Source organism: Thunnus thynnus, chromosome 18 (genome assembly GCF_963924715.1).
Source record: "Thunnus thynnus chromosome 18, fThuThy2.1, whole genome shotgun sequence".
NCBI lineage: Eukaryota > Metazoa > Chordata > Actinopteri > Scombriformes > Scombridae > Thunnus > Thunnus thynnus.
Window position 1 is genome coordinate 28,219,026 of NC_089534.1, and position 20,730 is coordinate 28,239,755.

At 40.5% G+C, this 20,730-nt stretch overlaps 1 protein-coding gene across 3 annotated transcripts in view; it reads left to right on the forward strand.

Annotated features, from left to right (window-relative positions):
* Positions 1 to 20,730, forward strand: part of bach2b (BTB and CNC homology 1, basic leucine zipper transcription factor 2b) — a 109,403-nt gene that overhangs the window by 52,344 nt on the left and 36,329 nt on the right. For 2 of the 3 annotated variants that reach the window (XM_067571677.1, XM_067571679.1), the window contains one exon: positions 18,923 to 19,177. In XM_067571677.1, coding sequence (XP_067427778.1) covers positions 18,923 to 19,177 — 255 coding nt within the window. Of the gene's footprint in view, positions 1 to 6,297; positions 6,418 to 18,922; positions 19,178 to 20,730 lie in introns of those variants that run through there. The other variant, XM_067571678.1, reaches the window with a different exon arrangement.

Genomic DNA, 20,730 nt, shown 5'->3' on the forward strand with positions numbered 1-20,730 from the left:
TCTGCACCTTTATAGCCGCACACAATGACTGTTTGAAAAAACAGCAGAGAGGGAAGGCTTTGTGTGAGGTGTCCATGCTGTCAGTGTGTTGATTTTACAATATGGTACACATATTTTTAAGTATTTAACACGGAACAAAAGTAACACATTTTTCTAATAACTGCTACCTGAATAACTCTTAAGTTACTTTAGAAGAGACTGCTGGATACTATGGTAATGAAACATTATAAAATGATTAGTTTTGTGAATCTACATAATGACCACATTCTTAACAAGTCATTACTGATAAAACTATTTCTGGATTCATACGCTAGACATTTGATAAAACCAAACCAGTGGTTAAAAGCTGGGGTTTCTCTCGCTTCTTGCACACCAAAGACATGATTTCGTGCAATGGAAAAAAAAAACTTTTGGAGCTGTGTTTTTTCCTCCAAAATTTCAACTAGTGAGCTGGTGGATTATCTGAGTCATAACTGCAGTCAGATAACGGTCTCTTGGACTTCCTGTGTGATATTTATGCACACACATTTTTCACATTTTCCTATTGGAGTCTCAGTTCAAACCCGGTCTGCAACTCTGAATCAGATGTTTAAGCAGCACAAAACAAATAACTGCACTTTTTATTTGTAATTGGCTAATATATTTGTTTTCCCTCAGTTAAAGGAATGCATTGTACCCCTTCTGCCATCTGTGGTTTGTCACAAAGGCATTCATGATGATGCATTACTTTAATTTGAGGTGACGTATTACTCAATATGATGGCTTGAAGGGGCAAAAATGTTTTAACTAATATTAAAATAAGTAGAAATGAATGTGTAGTTTTGTGCTGCTCAGGAGTTGATTTAGAGTTAATCAGGAAAAGCTAATAAGTGATCCATGATTCAGACTTACTCAGGAACTACTCACTGATGAATCATTAATTATCAGTTAGTTCATAACGTGCACCTTGAAATATGAAATAGTTTCACATTCTTGGAAGTGCACAGATCGTGTCACTGATGTTTCTGTGTTTGCGTGTGTACAGATGCAGCAGTCAGGTTGTCTTTACTCAGACTTTCTACTATCGTTGTGTGAAAACAAACATTCAGAGTCAGATTGCAACACTGTGCTGAACAGATTGCTCTAATGGCTGCATGACACAGCTGGCCCACCCATGTGTAAATAAATCATAGGTTGGATATGAACAGTCATTACTTAGCGAGGGCTTTATGACTGTGAGCTTTTTTTTCCTGCCAGACAGAAACAAATGTTACATGTTGTGGAAGTAAAAACACAAAGATGATCAGAAATGCTCTGTCACTACCAGACTGACACAGACAGCCTCGGAATATAAATACATTAAGAAATGTATTTACGACCCAGTCTAATCCAATGATCAGAACCGAACAATGCCTGAAACATTTGACACACTTTTCACTGTTGATACAGTTCATCCTCCCTGTGAATATTTCCACTGTGACTTGTGATGCTCGGGCGTGCTAAGTGGTCCAATCAATAAGCATTGCTTTCTCTTCTCAGGTTGAGTCATCAAGACTGCTGCCCCAAAAGCCACTAAACCGCACTCTGTGTCACCTCTGCGCACACTTGAAACCATAACCTTTCATTCTGTGCCCTCGCACTTGATTCGAAGCAGTCAGGTCTTGTGTTGGCGTAGTTTGACAGCTCTGACTGACCTATGATACATTCTCTACTCTGATGCCTTACAGTAGATAAGGTGACATGCATGTTATGTGAGTTGTGTCTGTTTAGAGAGCTTACAGCCCATAGTGTTTCACTTACGTAGCACATCATTAATCATCACATGGCTAGATTTGTGACTCCTTTTGTGAAGCTATTTTGCGGTTCTAAGTCATGTCAGGCTGACAGTAGCTTTGGAAGCACAAATCACTGAAATCAGCTGAGTAGTGATGCTTGCTATGAAACCTGCAAACTCTTGCTCTTGATTCAGACAGTCGGGCTTCAGCTAATGCTGTGAAATGAGAACGGTGGTTAAATAAACCACAAATACATGCTGTGTGTATGAAGAGTGAGAGAAATATACTTTCAGACCATAGAGAGATTACAAAGAGAGACAAGTAGAAGTTGCGTCAGTGGTTTTGTGCACTACAGTCAATGATGCTGATATAAATCACAATACATTCTTGATAAATACATTACATGGCACTATCTAATTGATGTTTCATTTTGGAACTGTTCTGCTCTCTCAAAGATGAGCTTGTTGCAAATATTTGGACAATTCAGGGTTTATAGAGTTTTTTATTAATTTGCAAAGATATCATGATGGATCATATGAGAGTATTATGGGGTATTTTGACATTGCAAAGATATTACGGACACATTTCAGTGATTCAACACTGTGCATCCAGTGCATTTGGGAGAAATCATAATTCCTGCCATGTTTCTTCTTTTTTTATTTCCAATTCAGAAAATGTGATATTCTTATATTGCAGAACATTTTTGGTCAAAGTGGATGGTGGTGTGTACAAAGTGCAGGACTATAACACCAGAGACCAGACTTAATGCCCTCCATCCATTGATTTGGTAGGTTTAGGCTACACTTGGTTCTAAGCAGCATTACTCCTGAAAAACATATGTACTGATGCAGATTTGTTGTATCTGAACGTAGTTTTTAGGAGACAAATTGTGCCTTGTGTTGTACTACAAGCTTGACCTTGTTACTGTCAGAGCTCTTGTTATTTAAAGACATGATGTTGCAAGATGCATGTGTCGGCACTCCTGGCTGAAATGGTCATTGAATCTCTGTCGTACACCAACTACTCACACAGTCCAGTCCCCTTCCCCCAGAGGGTCGTCTAACCTGGTATGGCCATTCTCTGGCTGTGTAATGTGAGTGAGCTTAAAGCTCAGCTTCAAGTGCTGAAACATGTGAACATGTTGCAGCCTCCCCTCCTCCTCCTCCTCGTCCTCGCCCTTCACACTGGCATCGCTGCAGCCACAGTAAACTGACAGCGACGGCTGTTCAGCAGATTCCTGGACATGTACTGCCTGAATGACGTACAGGTCAGAGGTCTTCATGGGTCCAAAATGTTGGACCTGACCTGAAAGGGACCCGTGGAAAACCTACCCGAACCCGGCATGCATAAATTTTTTTTTTTTTTTAAAAAGCTGACCCGAGGGGGACCCGAGCACATCCAGACCCGACCCAAGTAGACCCAAAGATAACAGACTTGATCCAAATTGCGGTCGACCCAAACAGAGAGAGAACACAAACACCGGCACCAGCCTGATGTGCTATCAATTAATTTGATCAGTTAAGCAGCAATATTATAATAATAATGCCCTAAGAATGAATTTAAAGTCATAGCAACCTGCTGTAGCTACCAACAATAAAACCTTCTGTAGCCAACTGGGTGATAGACAGACAAAAAGACAATGTTCTAAACTATTTCTGCTTTCTTTTTTTTAATATACATTAATAATAAATGTAATATATGTAATATCAAATTCCAAAATTAATTTAACTTAATTTAAGTCTTTTAGATGACTGATTTTCTTAAAATAAGTTTGTCTTTGGTTCCTATGTCAGAACTTTTTTCTTAACATTGTCATAAAACAGGAACAAACAGCTGATATTCCAGCTGGTTTTACCTCCTTGTTCTCCTTTTCCTTGTACTTGTTCCTCACATCCGTTCCCCTCACAGTTCACATGTTCCTCTCATTCAAAAAAAGCATTGTTTTCTCCTGCTGTGATTGTGACGTGCCACATGATCAGAACTGATATCACATACACTTGGGTCCATTGACATACAGACCCAAGACCAATGGCAGTAAAAGGAGACCAGACTCGACCTGATTAGATTGAGTAGAATTTGAACCCAGTCCGAATCAGGTCCTGGGTCAGAACCGAGTGGATCTGTGAAGAATTCTAATAGTTTTTTTTGTCTGATTACTTAGAGAAGGCAAGCCTGTGAGGTGGAAGCCAGCAAGATAGTTAGATTCTTCAGACTGTGGAAGATCACTATGTTAACACACAGAACAGTTACTGGTAAGATCACAGATTTATTTGCATGCATGGGAGGAGTTAAGATTCATTTCAAAATATAGGTATTCTTGTGTAACGACAGATCAGCTTTTTTCAGCTTCAATTCTATCTGAAATTTCAACAACTGTAATACACTGTTCTGTTACTGAAGCAGGCGGACACTTTGTTAAAGGACACACCATCTTCATCTTCATCATCATCAAAACATAAGAAGCACACTTAATGAACCAAGCAGCATCACCTGCATCCTCATGATGGTTTACAAGTCACTTCCCCCAAATTAGTATGGAAAATGCATATTATATGCAATTTCTAGCGAGTGGAACAAAGTCAGAGCACTTGGATCTCACTGTAATTGCTTATGTGCTTTTGTGCAGTGCAGGACCGTCTTGCAGTTCTTGTTGTGACTGGTTTTCTGCTGACTTCTTGGCCAGATCGTTTCTGATAAAGAGATTTTGATCTGAGTGAGACCTTTACCTAGTAAAACAAAGATGCTTTGGAGAGCCTCATCCATTGAGTGTCACACGTTCCCCCAACTGATCTTTATGTAGTCAGAAGAGGCAACACTGTTGTCATGGTCCAGTATGAATGAGAGCTGTGTGTCAAGTGGTCTTTCTTGACTTTGTGGAGGAAGAAAACAACAAAACCTGTCAAGTGCGTTGTCGAACAAGCTTGTTTTTTAATGCTTGAAAGACAGTTTGGAAGGTATGAATTCACATAGCCTCTTGGTCTTGCGTGTGGTCTTTCACAACATTTAGAACTGTAAAACAAGACGTGAGAACAACATGCAAACACATAAACAAGAAAGAATCTGATGTGAAAAAGCATCAGCGTGGCGTCCAGCTCAAGCCCTGAATTTTCAGACATGTTGGATGTATCTTTGTGCTCGTCGAGGGTGTATTCCGATCAGTCACATCAGTAGATGTTGTCTTTCATCTTCCTCACAGCCTGGCTTTGCTGTGTCCTTTGATCTCAGCTGGATATTTATACCATTGCTCGGGTTTTAACGCAACAGCAGATTGTGAAAAACTGCTTTTCTTTGCCATATCAACAGACTTGTACCCTCCAACCCACACACACACATATATACACACGATCACACGCGCACACACGCGCTCTTGGCTTTGCACACACACCCACACACACTTACATGCGTACAGACGTGGCTTTTGAAGGTTTTTACGTGGGCGATGCCTCTGTGTCAACTCTTTCCTGTGGGGAGACTTTCCACTTGCCTTTTTTCCATGAGTGCTCTGAGCGTGAGCTTTTTTGTCAAAACTGACAGTTGAATTTTTGTCAACTTCATGCATGCCTCAAATAAAGACAACCCCTCCCCTACCCCCACCCCCAACTCTTCCATCCGCTTCCACCGGGCCCCATTAATAATGCAACACATAATCCAGTCTTGGGCACACTCATCCAAGCAGCCCCTTGGCCTGCCAATCACTGGCCTAATTAGCACAAGATCTGCTCCTTCTCTGGCTGTGGTGGTGGAGCTGCTGCTGGAAAATACTCCACATACCCTAATCCAGTCCCTCAAAGGCCACTTTCGCTCTTGGCAATGATGGTTTTGGGGGGTGTTTCACTTCCATCGTGAGGTGATTTTCTCTGCTTGCAAACTGAGGTGTCTGCAAACACCAAACTTGTTTCCTTGTTGACTCAACCAATCTCACAGGAAGAGGTGCAGGTGTACCTTGTCATTCTCAGTGCGAAAGTCGAGCATGAGGTAGGAAATGCAATTTTCAATCTGCTCTTCTCTCTAGCTTCTATGGTAGTACTCATATATATTTGTGTTTTGCGGTGACTCTTGTGCAGTAATGTATGGCTGTGGTGCTTACATTTAAGGCTGAAGCTGTGTCAAATGAAAACCAAACTGAGTCATGTTGAGCCACACTTTCTAAACTGATAATTAACAAATGTCAAACATTTGTTCTCAGACATATCAAAAAATGAGATCAAACCAAAGACAAATGAGCACTAATATTATCTCGAGACCAAGACAGAGCCGTGGCAGAGCAGCACAGCTTCAGACATTTGAAACAGCGAGGCCGGTCTATAGATAACCCAGTGTTTCTATCACATGTGCAGCGTGTTACCATATAAGACAGCAATATGACTCACCCCACTCACTGACCTACTATGTGGGAAGTCATGATTCATGCAAGCTGCATTTAAGCAGGCAGAGCCCAAAAATACTCTGGCATGCCATCACACAAACACATACACAACTATCACACACACACACACACACGCACACACTCACACATACCTCACTTGCTCAGTCATACTCACCCACCCACAGACACTGATAGGCTCAGATGCTGTCGGTAACATACAGTGAGAGACATTAGAAAGTTGTCAGAGCAAAGACTGGAATAACAAGATGACTGGATGTGTGTTGATGCCTTTCTGAGGTAATGCCAAACTTACACTTGCTTGTTTTCAAGGCTTAATTTCAATATATTTCACTGGCTTTGTATAGAAGGCAAAGATGATTTTTGAGAAATAAAAGTTAACTCTGGGCCTATGCAACAGGTTGCATTTCAGCTATGCTAATAATTTGTTGATTGCATATCTTTGCTTATGTAAGATGGATATTGGTGCTTGGCAAACCGCAGATCCTGTCATTGTTCTTTGTTGATTTTGTTCTCCAAAATGAGAAAGTCTTTCAAAAATGATTAGTCAGCATGATATGGGTGCTGTTGCGGTGATAGATATAGCTGGAAAACACCACAATGATACCAAGTTTTGAAGACAAATCTTAGGGTGTTTTCAAATCTGCATTCGGTCCGGTTGAATCGGACTCTGGTTCATTTTCCCCCTTTAGTTTGGACGGATAAAAACACAGCAGTTGTACTCAGGTTTGGAAGAAAGCAACTGCACAGAGACCCTTTAGAGGATGTGGTCTCAGTCTGCTCACAAACAAATTCTGAGCGGTTCGTTTGTGGTGGGAATGTGAGCTGACCTCGGTCTGACCCGACTACAAGGCGTACTCTACAAGTTTGCTGGCTCGGATGTGGATGAGTGAAATCAACATTTGTTTCGCAGCGAGCTGGAGAATGAATCGAGGTCCGACCGGGACTAACACGAGTACGTTGCTATTTTGATATTTGGGCAGATGGAAGCTCCCTCAGGACCAATGAGCGGAGTGAACATTCTCACATGGCCTTTAGTGATGCATTTTGATTTGCTTCAATTTTTTCTGTGGAAAAAAAATGAACCAAGGGGAAAATGCAACAAGTTTACCAACTACGAACACCCTAAGAAACTTGTCCTCAAACACCTGGCAATGAATGCTCACTGTCCATTTTGACATTCAGCTCTTTAAGTCACAGATTTCTCACTTTCACCCTTCTCTCTTGATATTTTCCTGATGTCAAAGACATAAGCCTGAGTGCATTTTTAATGCAGATGGCGGCTGCACAGATAATTAGTTTCTTAGTGTGTAATCCAGCTGTCTTTGATGGTTTCGATGCAGTTTGTGCTCCACACTAATTGTTTCTTTTAAAAGGTAAATCTCAGCAGTGGTTTGAGTATTGATTCATGTGGCTGAGGTCACTGCCTGGACCTTTCCATCGCAGGGAGATGAAGTAGCTCTGGTGTTAATTAGGCCGATTGCAGATAGATGCAGGTTTGTGCAGTGCTCCAAGCGCATTCTGGGCTGTGCTGTCTGACGCTCACATTCATCACTGTCAGCAGTGGGAGCACCGTGGGATGGACCGCAGTTTGGCGGCACCCAGGGGGGGCTCAACCTAACCTGGGTTACCCCAATCATCTGACCACACTGGACCTGAGAGTTGTTGAGACATCACATGACATGAAGGGACTCCAGAGTGGGTCCCTCCTCAGGTCCGACATGTAAATTAGAACCAGGACAACATTTCTGAAGTGCAGCTGAACCTTGCACATGAACACCTTGTCTGGGTCGAGCTTTCTTGTTCAGGAATTGATGCTGTGTTCTCTCCGCTCTGTGCCCTGATCAAAGCGCAGGGAGACAGTATTGATTTATATCTGGAGTGAAAAGCACTTGATCCATTTGTGGATGGACTTGAGCATAATGACTCCAGCCATAGCCTGAAATGACTCTGTGTCCTCCATGTCAGGTTTTACCTTGAACTTTCTGGAACGCCATCTATTGTAAAAACATGACTCTACCTGTCACATCCTGCACACACCGAGTGTGATTGACCTAGTCTTTCGCTTTATCTTTTCGTCTATTTTTTTTTTAGGATGAATGATTTAGAATGTTCTGTAATTAATTACACATGATAGATTATTTAATCTGTGTCAGTGTGATGAAACATGGCAAAGAAACACTCTCATTATGCTTCCACATTCTTCAGTATGTAATCAGCAGAGCTTGGTGAGCATCAGCAGCATGTCTCAGATGTGGCTGTCTTGCATATATTATCTGACGATCAATAGCAGCAACCCAGTGACCTTCTGAAAGGATGTTTACCCTATCAGCAGTGTGGAGAAAGAGGAGCCTCTGCCATGGATGTTAACAGACTTTCTCTGTGGTCAGAGTGGAAAGCCCCAAAAAACTCCTCCTGTCAAGTTGTCAATGCTTTAATCTTATCACGCAATCTTCACAATCGCTTCTTTTGATTTTGAACACAGAGGATGTTTCTCATTTCAATGAATATTCACACTCTCTCTTCAAGGTGTGAAGAAACTTTAAATTTAAGACTCAGTTATTTGTAAGTCACACTTTGCTTGTTGTAAAGCAGGGACATGTCAGTTTTCCTTCCTCTTACCCTGACTGACCTCTCCTCTCAAGATAATTCATTTGTGATTTAACAGTGTTGTCCAAATGCTGGCAGCAAGGTGGAAGTGTTTTTGCTGTAATAATACTGTTGTCTAGTTGTACAGTATGATAGAGCCTGAGCAACATGCTTTGTCTGTGGCAGATGCAGATGAAAAACACATTTTTTCAGGAACTAAGAAAAACAGCCTTGTTTCTAGTTTTGATGACAGTGCATGTTTAATGGTATGCAACTGGTTTTGCAATGGTTTCATAAGCCACAGGGGTCATAGAGTTGAGTCACGCCATAGACCAACACGTAATCATCCTGAAGTTACAACATAACAGTAATAAACATCATTTGTAAAGTGAAAACCTTGGATCAGAATTAAAGTTATTAAGTTTTTACATGACCAATAATAATTATTTCTGGATAATTTAATTCATTACAAGTATATTAACCATCTTACAACATTTAGACCAGAGTCTTAAACAGCTGGAGTGTGCAATAAATGAATGAAATAAACAAAGAGGGGGGTGTAACAGCTGGGGAGACATTTGAAGCAAGTTAGGAGCTGGGTCTGAGTCCATGCTCATTAATATTTTCTATAAAAGCCCAAATAGAGACATCCCTGTTTAATCAGGCCCTGTGCCTGATATCCCCATTTGATGGTCATAATGATGCTCATTAACACGTTTCTGATGATCTCTGCAGTTTGTCCTGCAGAGAAGCACCACCCTGGGTATGATTAGCACCACCTTTTGATAAATATTAAAGCACACCACCTATGGTGCATTAAATGTGTGATGCACTGTATGTGTAGATATGGATATGTTTTAAGATTCTGGTCCTGTCTTAATTATGAACTTAAGTGTAAAACCTTCTAAAATGAAAATCTCATGAATTTGAAATGTAGTGTTTACAGGAAAGTCATACATTTTACAACAAGTGGGAGCAACTCTATTAAATGATAACTGATCAAATACCCACCACCCTCCCCCATTATGGGAAATCCCCCAACTTTATGGTAGTGTGCTAGTACATCACTGGAGAACCCCTTTAAAACCCCTTTGGATCATGAATGTGCTCTATAAAGGTCGTGGCAATCTGCCTTTTAGATATTGATGTTTTTTGTGTTATTTAAAATAATTTTATAATTGATTAGAAATACAGACATTAGCCTTTGTCATAGATGGAAGTGTTGGTCAACAAGAAATGTTGTCTTGACTTGATGAGGGGGGGTCACCAAATACATTAGAAATAATCCTCTGGGGACCAAGGCTCCCCATACCAGATTTCATAGCAATATGGCAATATGTTGCTTTAGACTTGAGTGTTAAAAACTTTCATACATACTGATGAATAGATGGACCATCACTCTGACCAACACTGCCCCAAAATAATCAGAGAGTATGGGGAAGCAGATAGATTCATTTGAGGAAATGAAACCCCTCCAAAAAAAATACTCTGCATGTTTTATTCACAGACAGTACATAACACTACGCATGAAAAGGCTTCTGCATGTAAACACGGACACAAAGCAGACCTGTAGGAGATTTTCACTTGAACTACACATGGTGATATACACTCTGGATTAGAGCTTCCATTTACCTCCCATCATCGTCATCACCATCCATGTTGACATTTGTCGCCTTGTACAGCTCCAAAGCCATTCATTGGTGTAGCCTAATTTGATAATTCCAATTAAAACCATGTTCATCCTCAGTGTAATTACAGTCATCTGGCAGGAGTCCTCCCCTCTAATTGTGCACAGTGACACAGTGTTCATGTTTGTCTCCCTCTGACTGCACTGGCTCAGTGGATAATGTTATTAGACCATAGCAGCAGAAGTTGAAACTAACCTTGTTTATTACAAGGAGCCACAGGGTGCGCTTCTATTTTGTCACAATCATGCCACATGTGTAGATGTTCCATGAGTCAAAGTCATTCCAATCACTCGAGAGATGTTCAGATTATTGCCTCACAGTAAGTAAACTGTGGGTCAGACCTCATGGCTGTTATTTCCACCAACTCATTCTGCTCCACACTGATCCATTGTCTCCCTGTTTGAGGCGCTTATCTGTGAGGAAAAGAGCATTATCACACATGTGGGATATCAATTAGTGATGTAAAGAATGCAAATATACAGCGAGAAGGAATGTTTGTTCTGACTTTCCAGAAAAACTTCTGAAAATGCTGTCTGACCAGTAATACAGCAGCATTTCTTTCTACTTTCTATAAAAGGATCATTCCAATTTATTACAGCTCGGGCCTTATTTTTATAGTTTTGGCCATCTGTCTAATCAGTAATAATAACATTGTATCAGTAAGTACTGTAATTGCCTAGATTTCCGACAGGGCAACAAAAATGAGTGGTCACATGATCGAAACAACAAACGAACAAAGGTGAACAGTGGAATTATCACCCCAACTGTCTGTTGTAAACATTCATCACAGTTTACAGACCCACTTCCTGCTCCAACATTGACCTATTTACCGCACTTACCATAGTTGTGCATGCACAGTTTTCTTGTGTAATGACGGGTTATTAGCAATATGTTGAATGTGCTCACTTGCAGTTTTACCTCCAAATAACTCTTTCTTGACTTTGTTGTATCCATGTCACTATGTTCCCAGTTACTTTGGTGAAAACAATGTCATCATAACTGATAGAAATGTGGAAAGACCCAAGTCATTGACAAAACAATGTACAGGCAAGGTCTGCTTACTCACATGTTGTGGCGCTTTCGACTGTATCGCACAGTATTCATCAATGAGTCAAGTTTTGCTCAATTGTCATGGAAGATGTAGATGATGTAGGTAGATGTAGACAACTGTAGATGTATAGATGATGATAAAAGATAACTATAAGTTTGAACCTCTACAGTTCCATAACAACTGAGAGAGACTGATAAGGACTGTGTTAAAATGTCGAAAGCTCTGGAACAAGCTAGAAAGTGGAAATTGAGTGGAGATTGTTGACAACTTGTGTCTTATTTTTGTAAGTAAGTCATTTTCAAGTATGTGGCCTATTGTATCTCATTTTGGAGTAAGAGGACCTTTAGTGGGGAACCAACTGTCAAGCACAAAGACCCAAGTTGTAAACTGGAATGATGCTTTCATTACTCACTTATGAGTGTCCTTCTCCTTCATGCTTTGATATGGAAGCTTGTTCATGAATGAGTCCGAGAATGTAAATACATCCTGAGACTGTTCACTGAGTCTGTTCTGAATCTGTCATCTGACCACTGACTCAGTGGAACAACATGATTAGTCATAGCGTCTCACAACTTAAATACAGTGAACTTTGAGTCTGATTCTATTGTTTTTCTCGGAGAAATAGCAAAGCAAACAATGATAAAAGCTACAGCAAAATGCTTTTTTGCAGATCTCTGTGTTGTAGATCCACATAGAGAAGTCTAGAGAGGCATGTCAGAGGAATGTGTTGAGGATATGTAAGCTCCCTGAATGGTGCATGTTATTTATTTTTTTTTGTTTGCTTTTTTTGTATAATAGTAGCAGTCATGACTGTGCCGCTGGGGGCTCAGTTCAGCCCCTGAAGTCAGTCTACCCTCAATCATTTATATATTTCATTCTGCCATGACCCAGCCCCGCCTCTTCCTTCCACACACCCTGCACATTATTCTGCTGAGACCCAGCAGAGAGGACACACATCACAGAGCACATTATGACACACTGTCACACATCACCACCCAACCCCACCCTCCCACCCCTCCTAGTTAAACCCCCCGAACCAAGACCACGTCATATGATACAGCCGGGCCAACACTGACTCAAACATCCTGCTGCTTGTCATGTTACAGTCACTGATGAGCTATTTTTTTCTTCTGTAAACGCTCATTTGTGGGAGCATTCCCACCAAAATGCTTCAGCTGGTTTATACAGAATGTATTCTTTTTTTTGTTTGTTTGGTTTTGTTTGTTTGGTTAGAGTTTCTCCAAGTCTTAGTTTTTCTCATATAATAAACTGATACATGAAAAAACAGAATAGTTCTAGTTATCTGTTCTGAGTTATCTGTTCTATCCCGCAGGGTAACTCAGCTGTTTCCACGGTAATTATCAGTGACACCTGTGACCTGCTGATAACCAACAAAAAAAAGGAAAGCATTGTTCACAATTTGTGATATGTGTTGCAGATGAAACAATGCGACAGTATAAGACTGTAGAAACATTTACATTTCTGCAGCTACTGCTACACTCTGAGTTATCTTAGGAAGTCATCCATGTATCTGTGAAATGCTTTCCGTGAGCACAACTTCTCCTTGCAGCTTGAAGTGGTTACTTGTAACATAGCACTGATTGACAAGAATTCAGATCAATTCATGGTGTAAATCATTATCAAGCAAAAATATATATATAGTGCTTGAAAGTATCAGTTGATCTTTTTAATTCAAATGAATTTATGAATTGATTTACCTTTGGGTGTTCTACTGTTAGTCAGAGAAAACATTTCTCTTCACTTTGAGAAATTATGAAGGGCATTTTTCACTGTTTAGATCAATATTTTGGGAAATGCAATATAGGCCTTCTTTCTCAGATGGATCAATTTGTGTTAAGTACAGAGTCAGGAGGCAGTTAGCCTAGCTTAGCAAGAACAATAATTCCCTGATAATTCCCCCTTAAACCACAAACTGTCGTTTTTATGTTTTGGTTTGTGTACAGGTGAAACAAACAACATAAAGTGTGTTAATTAGTCAGCTTTAGAGATGTTGGTAGGTGTGTTGTTTAACTTTGAACGGAGACAATCTAGCAGTTTCCCCCTGCTTCTAGTCTTTTAGCTATGCTAGGCTAACTTTGCCCTGACTAGCTCTGTACCGAACACACAGACATGAGACTAATATTGATCTTCTCATCTCTCTCAGAAAGAAAGCGCGTAAACATATTTACCAAAATGATGATCTATCCCTTTATGTAAGACTAAATTTGGACAGTTTTGCACAGCAGTAGATTGAATAAATCTTACGTCGATATGAAAAAGCAAAAGAGAAAGAATCAAACTGTAGGTGTGACTGCACTGTAACACCCTCCAGTAGCAGTGCTATAGTGGTGTTAGTAAGCAATCAGTCTTAATAAGGACAATGGTTAGGCAACAGCAGGTACAGTCAATATCTACCTTCCATTCACACATGAAGGTTGTGATAGTGCAGTGACAGGTGAACATACTTTTAATACACCTTCTGTACAATACAGCAGCGTGTGGACTGCCATGCACACACTTTAAGTGGCACACAGTAGCTTTATGAGCATAATTGCAGTAATGTGGAGTGCAGAGCTAACAGGTCTGCAGCCACATTAGTCTTCATCAGACTAAGCCACAGATCAGCAGGCTCACTCCAGGAGCAGCCAGTGGTAAACCCTGCTCTGACCACCGCTGGAGCATATTCATCACCATCACACTGTACTTTTGATCTACACAAGAATGTTAGCAACTCAAGGAGAAGGTTAGCGGCATCAGTATTAGTGTGACAGAAAGAGCTGCCGTCAACAACTGACCCTAGCCAGAAGTAAAAAAAAAAAAAAAAAAAAAAAGAAAGAAAGAAAGAAAAAAGAAATCTTTTGCATCCATCAGCAGTTCTAATCAGAATTCTGCCACAACCTGCTATTTTGTGGTGTGTGTGTGTCTGGGTATGTGTCTGCGTGTACATGTGTGTGTATGAATATGTTTGCACTTGTTTGTGTGTGTGTGTGTTGTGTTTGTGTCATCCTTGCATTTTCCTCCCACTGCAACAAACCATCTGAAGTACAAGTGAAGCGAATGCGCATTCCAGGGTAGAAATAGCATGTTTGGATTGCTCTGAACCTCGCAACCGCATCTGGAAACATTATTCTTGGAAGACAGGTCATTATCCTCGGAAGCCAACTGAGAAATGTTTGGTGGAAATAAGCAAACTATACAACAGTTGGACGAGCCAGAACCACAGGAGAAGTCTGGACTGACGTAGATGTTCCAAAACAGCCCCCACAGCAGACTGTTTGTTGTAGCAATAGACTGATCCAGTGAAATCTTTACTACAACTATGTGACAGGTAAAGAGCTGAATCTACTAATGACCTGATGTGAAAGGACTGTAATGTAATTGCTGAAAAAAACAACTGATGACCTCAGGCTTAGCCAGGTGGAGAGATGCCTAACTTTCCTACCTCAGATTAAGTCAGTGTAGCCTCACAAAACCAGCCCATAATTTTCACGTCCCTTATTGTGGTCTAGGTTCAGTACACATTTGCCTGCAACAGATGTCATTTCAAGGCTGTACAATGCTGAAACATCAACATTATCCCTTCTGGCACCTGGGGCCAGTTGCATAAAAATAGAATCTTTGACTTAAATATAACTTTAGACACTTTAATTTACCTGTTGCATAAAGCTTCCCTATGGGTGACTAATGTAAGACTTAATTAGATAGCCAGTCTCGCAATGCATCATGGGTGTAACTTCAATCAATTCAATGGAACCCACCCCCCCAAAAAGCGGAAAAAAACAACTGACAACCTCAGGATTAGCCAGGGGGAGAGGTGGCTAACTTTCCTACCTCAAATTAAGTCAGTCTTAATATTTATGCAACAGACAGGCTTAATTAGACTAGTCTAACCTGACAATCTAAGACCAGTCTAAAGCCAAGACTAGTCTTAAACTAAGTTTATGCATCTGGCCCCTGATTGGACAAAAGTGTGATACACCTGTGATAGGTCTTTTCTTTTTGATCTGTCGATCTGGAAATGCTATAAACTGTCACCCAGAATCAGTTTCCTCATAATCTTGAGTTCAAAAGTAGGTCATACAGTAGGTGAGTCATTTATATAGTTCATCTACACCACCATATCTGGTTATTATATATACCATAGATAGACATGACATTTGGGGGTTTTCACTTACCATATTTGGCTTCCACCTGTTGAGAAAATGGTTTTAAATTCATTGATGGCCTTTGTGCAATCAGTAAAGGACAATTAGATAATACATAAATTCTAAAAGCTCAGTCCTAATATTTTGCAGTCAGCACATTATAATCATGACACAAGAATGAAACATGTGCAGCTGCAGTAGTTTGTAAGTTGCTACAATCAAGAAATGCCTTTTTTACAGTATAGTTGTGTTCTAAATTCAGTTTGGATAATAACTGTAAAATTAATTTTGAATAGAATTTATAATTATTATATTAAAGCTAATGTGAAGTATGTGAATTTACTACAAAGAAGAGACGGTCAGAGCTGACAGATCTTTCCAACATTGTTCAACATTAAGTGTTCTCCTGGTGATCACTCAGTATTTACAGTATATTGAGCCTTTTTACTCCATATTTAAACCTTTCACAATTCATTCTATGGATAAGAGATTGTAATTTAAATGCACCTACCAGTTACTTTCTGATTTTCTATACTTTTTCCACACATACTGGCCCATTTGAGTGAAGTCAGAGATGTCCCTCATCTTTAAACAGGTGGTGTTTACTAGTCTCATACTTACCTTCTGTACTATAACTTCTCTATATCCTGATGAAGAACAAAAACAACAGCAGTTACACAATGTTAATGCCAAACACTGCAGGTTTTTGAAAAAGCTGGATTGGTGTATAGCGCATGATTGCAATGTGGCACATGGAAACAAACAGATGCCAGTATCTAATGATTCCATTCAGCACTTGTATATATTTTGGCAACTGTCTAGCAGATTGATTGCCTGACTCAGTATTGAGAGCTCTCCTTCACTGCATTTCCCCGTCCCTTTCCATTTACATGGTGATCGGTTTCTATTTTCACAAGATGGGGGCTAGTACCAGTTCCAAGGTGAAGATGCCTATCAGTCTCCATTTCCACATTGTGGACTTGTAGTGACACTCACACACACCGCCTTTCTTGAAGCTTTGAGTGTGTTAGGATATAAGATGCTCTGGCTCTGAGAATCCTGGATTATGGGGAAATCATCAGACAAAAATGGCTCTGCTATAGTAAGGCATCCATGTGGTGGCAGTTATCAATGTGTTGAATTTTCGAGTCTAACGGATGTTAGCTGTGATTCCTCATTTTCAGTAACACTTCTCCTCTTGCTAAGCATTTTTCACACTGAAAAGTGTGAGTCACTGAGAACTTCCTTTGCTTAACTTTGTGATTTGGTCAATAGGATGATAAGGTGTAATGTTTTTACCCTTTATCTACACAAAAAATCCGCTATGACCCATTAGCTGTCATTTATATGTTATGCAAGGTTATATGACATGTAAACATTCAGCACTGCAGATTATTTTCTGTCCAGTTATAACAAGGAGAAACTGAATTAGAACAATTTCATTCAGAATGAGGACATTTTTTTCTATGTAATCACATTTTCTAGACCTCTGAATTTCTCTGATAGCTTGGTAGTCAAAAAAACACTGATAGGAACTTTCCCGGGGAAATCTAATTTGGAGCACTGTGTAAAACTAGGACAAAAGGACAAAGTCACCTCATGTCAAGGCATTAGTTTTGACAGAAAATGTAATTTTATTCAGTGAAATAGCACACATTAACTCAAGTTCAGAATTCTATTCTTATTGAGGGTGCCTTCACTCCTTCACACCTATAGAACAGTGAGTTTAATGTTGTCAACTGGATAGAATTAATCAGTGTGCCATTGTGCCACTTGATGATAGAGAGTAGTAGCATTCATTTTAAACTTTCAACCACAAACCCACATATAGCAGACAGGCATCTTGGCACAGAGTATCGTCTAATATAAAGGCTCTTTGAGCAAGTTGTGTGTGTATGTGTGTGTGTCTGGTGGGTTCTCTGAGGGAAGATCTCTCTGTGTCTGTCATCACAGGGTGAGCGGAATGGAACGTTTGGCAGAAAAATCAGGGCCACGTGCTGTTATGTTCCCAGAGCTGAGCTTCTTGGGGTTTGTGTTTTGATGGAAGTGTGGACTCATACTGACTTACTCCAGCCAGGACACGAAGCTGGAGCCAAAGGACATCATAACACTTTTTGATTTGATATTATTCATTTATACACACCTGATCATTTAAATGCAATGCTCAGAGACAACAGTATCTTGCCTTTTTCCAAAACTTCTTATCTTATAGTTTCTGCTAATTACTACCTAGGCTCAGCAGACAACTGGGGACCCTGAGGGTGCGAGCAGTTGCCCACTTGCTTGTCTGTGTATCAATAGGTTTGTGGTAATTACAAGTTGTTTAGTAATATGCATCACTAAAGCAGAGTAAAATGTGAAATGGCAAGGGTCTTAAGGTAGGTCCTGCCTTAGTACCTAATCTGTGGCTCTGTCTTGTTTCAAAATCAGTTTTTCATACCTTTAATATTTTTGACCATTTGGATCTCCTGCCATGTTTCTGGGTAAATGAATTGGAGGACTCATCAAGGGCCCACAACTCATTTTTGTCCAGGGCCCCCTAACATGCTAATCTGGCTCAGTTAAATCAGAGCATATTTTGAGACTGTGCATATATCGTAAAGTTGGCCTGATAAAGTTTTTAAAAAGCCAGTTTTTCTATTTTTCTTTCAAAGCTGGTTTGTGTAAATATTATGCAGTATTTCTCTAATTTTCATGCCTGAAAATGAACCACTACTGTCATTATGGTGCTTATATATGGTGAGGAAGCTGCTCTTGTACTTATACTGTCCCCTCCTTCAGCTGATGTTCTCTTGAGTGTGTCCAAGCTGCTCAGCATACCTTTACAGTGAGTCCTCCTTAGATTACAAACACATGTGGACGTCTGGAGCAGAAAGTACAGCACACTTTACTCAGGACTCACTTGTCTTCCTTTAATCTGACTGGAATTGGCATTTCAATAAAACGTGTTTTTATTCTGTGTTTTTATTTGGTGATGTAATTACCCGAGTTTGTTTGTGCATGTGATTTGAATGTGTGTTGGGAAGAGGCAGTATGGGTACTACTTTCAAACTCTGTGCTCTGGTGATTTGTGTGTATGGGTGTTTTTGATGTGTCCACGCTGAGCAAGGGCGTGCACAACAACATTATGCTGAGTTTTAAATGTTAAAGGGAGGGTGAGCACGTGAAGCAGAGAGCAGTCAGTCAAGCTTGTATGTGTTGAATCATGGGGCTGGCTGCAGCAGGACGCCGGGGCTGATGTCAGCCCTGCGGTATGTGCTTGCTGGGCTTGGCTGTAAGCTGACCCCCCTCTGTTGTGCTTCTATTTCCAGGGCGTGAGCGGAATGTCCGTGGATGAGAAGCCTGAAGCCCCCATGTATGTGTATGAGTCGACGGTTCATTGTACCAATATCCTCCTCTGCCTCAACGACCAGCGGAAGCAGGATATCCTGTGCGATGTGACTGTCCTAGTGGAGGGCAAGGAGTTCCGCGGGCACCGGGCCGTGCTGGCCGCCTGCAGCGAGTATTTCCTCCAGGCTCTGGTGGGCCAGGCGGAGAATGGCTTGGTCGTTAGCCTTCCTGAAGAGGTACGTCCATCAAACACACTGTTTCACTGACAGTCTTCTCTTGCAGAGGTGGAAATGCCACTGGCTTTTAGACAATGCAACACTAAAACTCCCCATTGACACCAATACAAAAGCAGTACTAACCAGGTTCTCTGCACTTTCCTTTAGTATCTGCAGCCACATACAGTGATGCACTGTGACCATTAAACCCTCTATCCACCCTCACACCCCAAGCAAAAGCACAGCCAACAGTGCAAAAAGCAATTTGATGACTGACAATTTGTTTTATTTATACAATCAAATCAACACATCCATGGACACGATAACATAAGACATGTAGGGTATCATCCAGTCTTTGATAAAAGCAAGCAGCCAATAATGAACACAGCACATTAACAGTCTTATAAAGTACAATTACATGAATCAACAATCCAACTACAGCTGGTACACCTCAAGCATTTGCAGGTAGTTAGCTGAATTCTGATGTGTCAAGTGTTGGTCTTCCATTCTTCATCAGTTCAAACTTTTCTGTAAAGTTCAGTTCAACAAGCTAGCAACAATATTATTAGCTTCCCCTCAAGCTTCAAGCTGGTGTAACTTTCCTTATTATTAAAGAATGCAAAGTAAATTTTAGAGGTGGCGTGATTGCATATAAAGTCAATGTAAAGGTGTAATTCCCTGGAACAGCGCAAATTGAAGTGAAGACAAAAAAATTCATGCCTATCCCAAGGCTTTATGTGTCCACATATGAAGGTAAGAGAAAAAAAGAAGAGAGACTGGACGAAAATAACATAAAAAAATTGGAATTCCTGGTGAGTTCTGAGATCAGTGGGTGTACAAACACACACACCCACACACTGGTCAGTGGGTACTTAGCTAGTGAGCTACAGCTCATGTTTGGGGTGAATAAACACGGATGGCAAAAATAGTTCAGGGGTCAAATTTGCCCCAGTAAAAAAATTTGCTTCATATTCTGCATGAATACCAGGCTCAGCACCTGGATGAAGTGACTGGGGAGGCTGTTAAAAATTTTTCATAAAATAAAACTCAATAAAATAAAATTCATTGATTTAACCATGTAATAGCCTGAGAAAGGCTAAATAACAACATAAGACTACTGTTTCTAAATCAGAAAATACACTTATTCATCAGAGCACTCACATAAGAACATCGCACTAGCAGAGCACTAAATATTTTTGACTTTATGAACAATTCTCTGTCAAAATCAGCAAGGGGAGGTGCATAGAAACAGCTGTTTGCAGCTTGCAGCGCAATCTCTCTCTCTCTCTCTCTCTCTCTCTCTCTCACTCTCTCTGTCTCTATTTTGTTGACTGTCCCTTCACTTCCCTGTCATTTCTATCTGTTCTATCTTCTGTCTATTACTGCAATGGGTGGTGAAAGGCCCAGAGTCGCACTGCAGGATGGCAGCAGGGGTCCACTTATCCTCAGGAGAGAGGGCCATTTCAGACTGTAAAAAGTGGCAAGCTATAGAAACACTGGATTCCGCCAAAGCTGTGTTGGTGAGCTCCTGCAGTGGTTTCACCTTCTGCACATCCAAAAAGTGAGGACTGTCT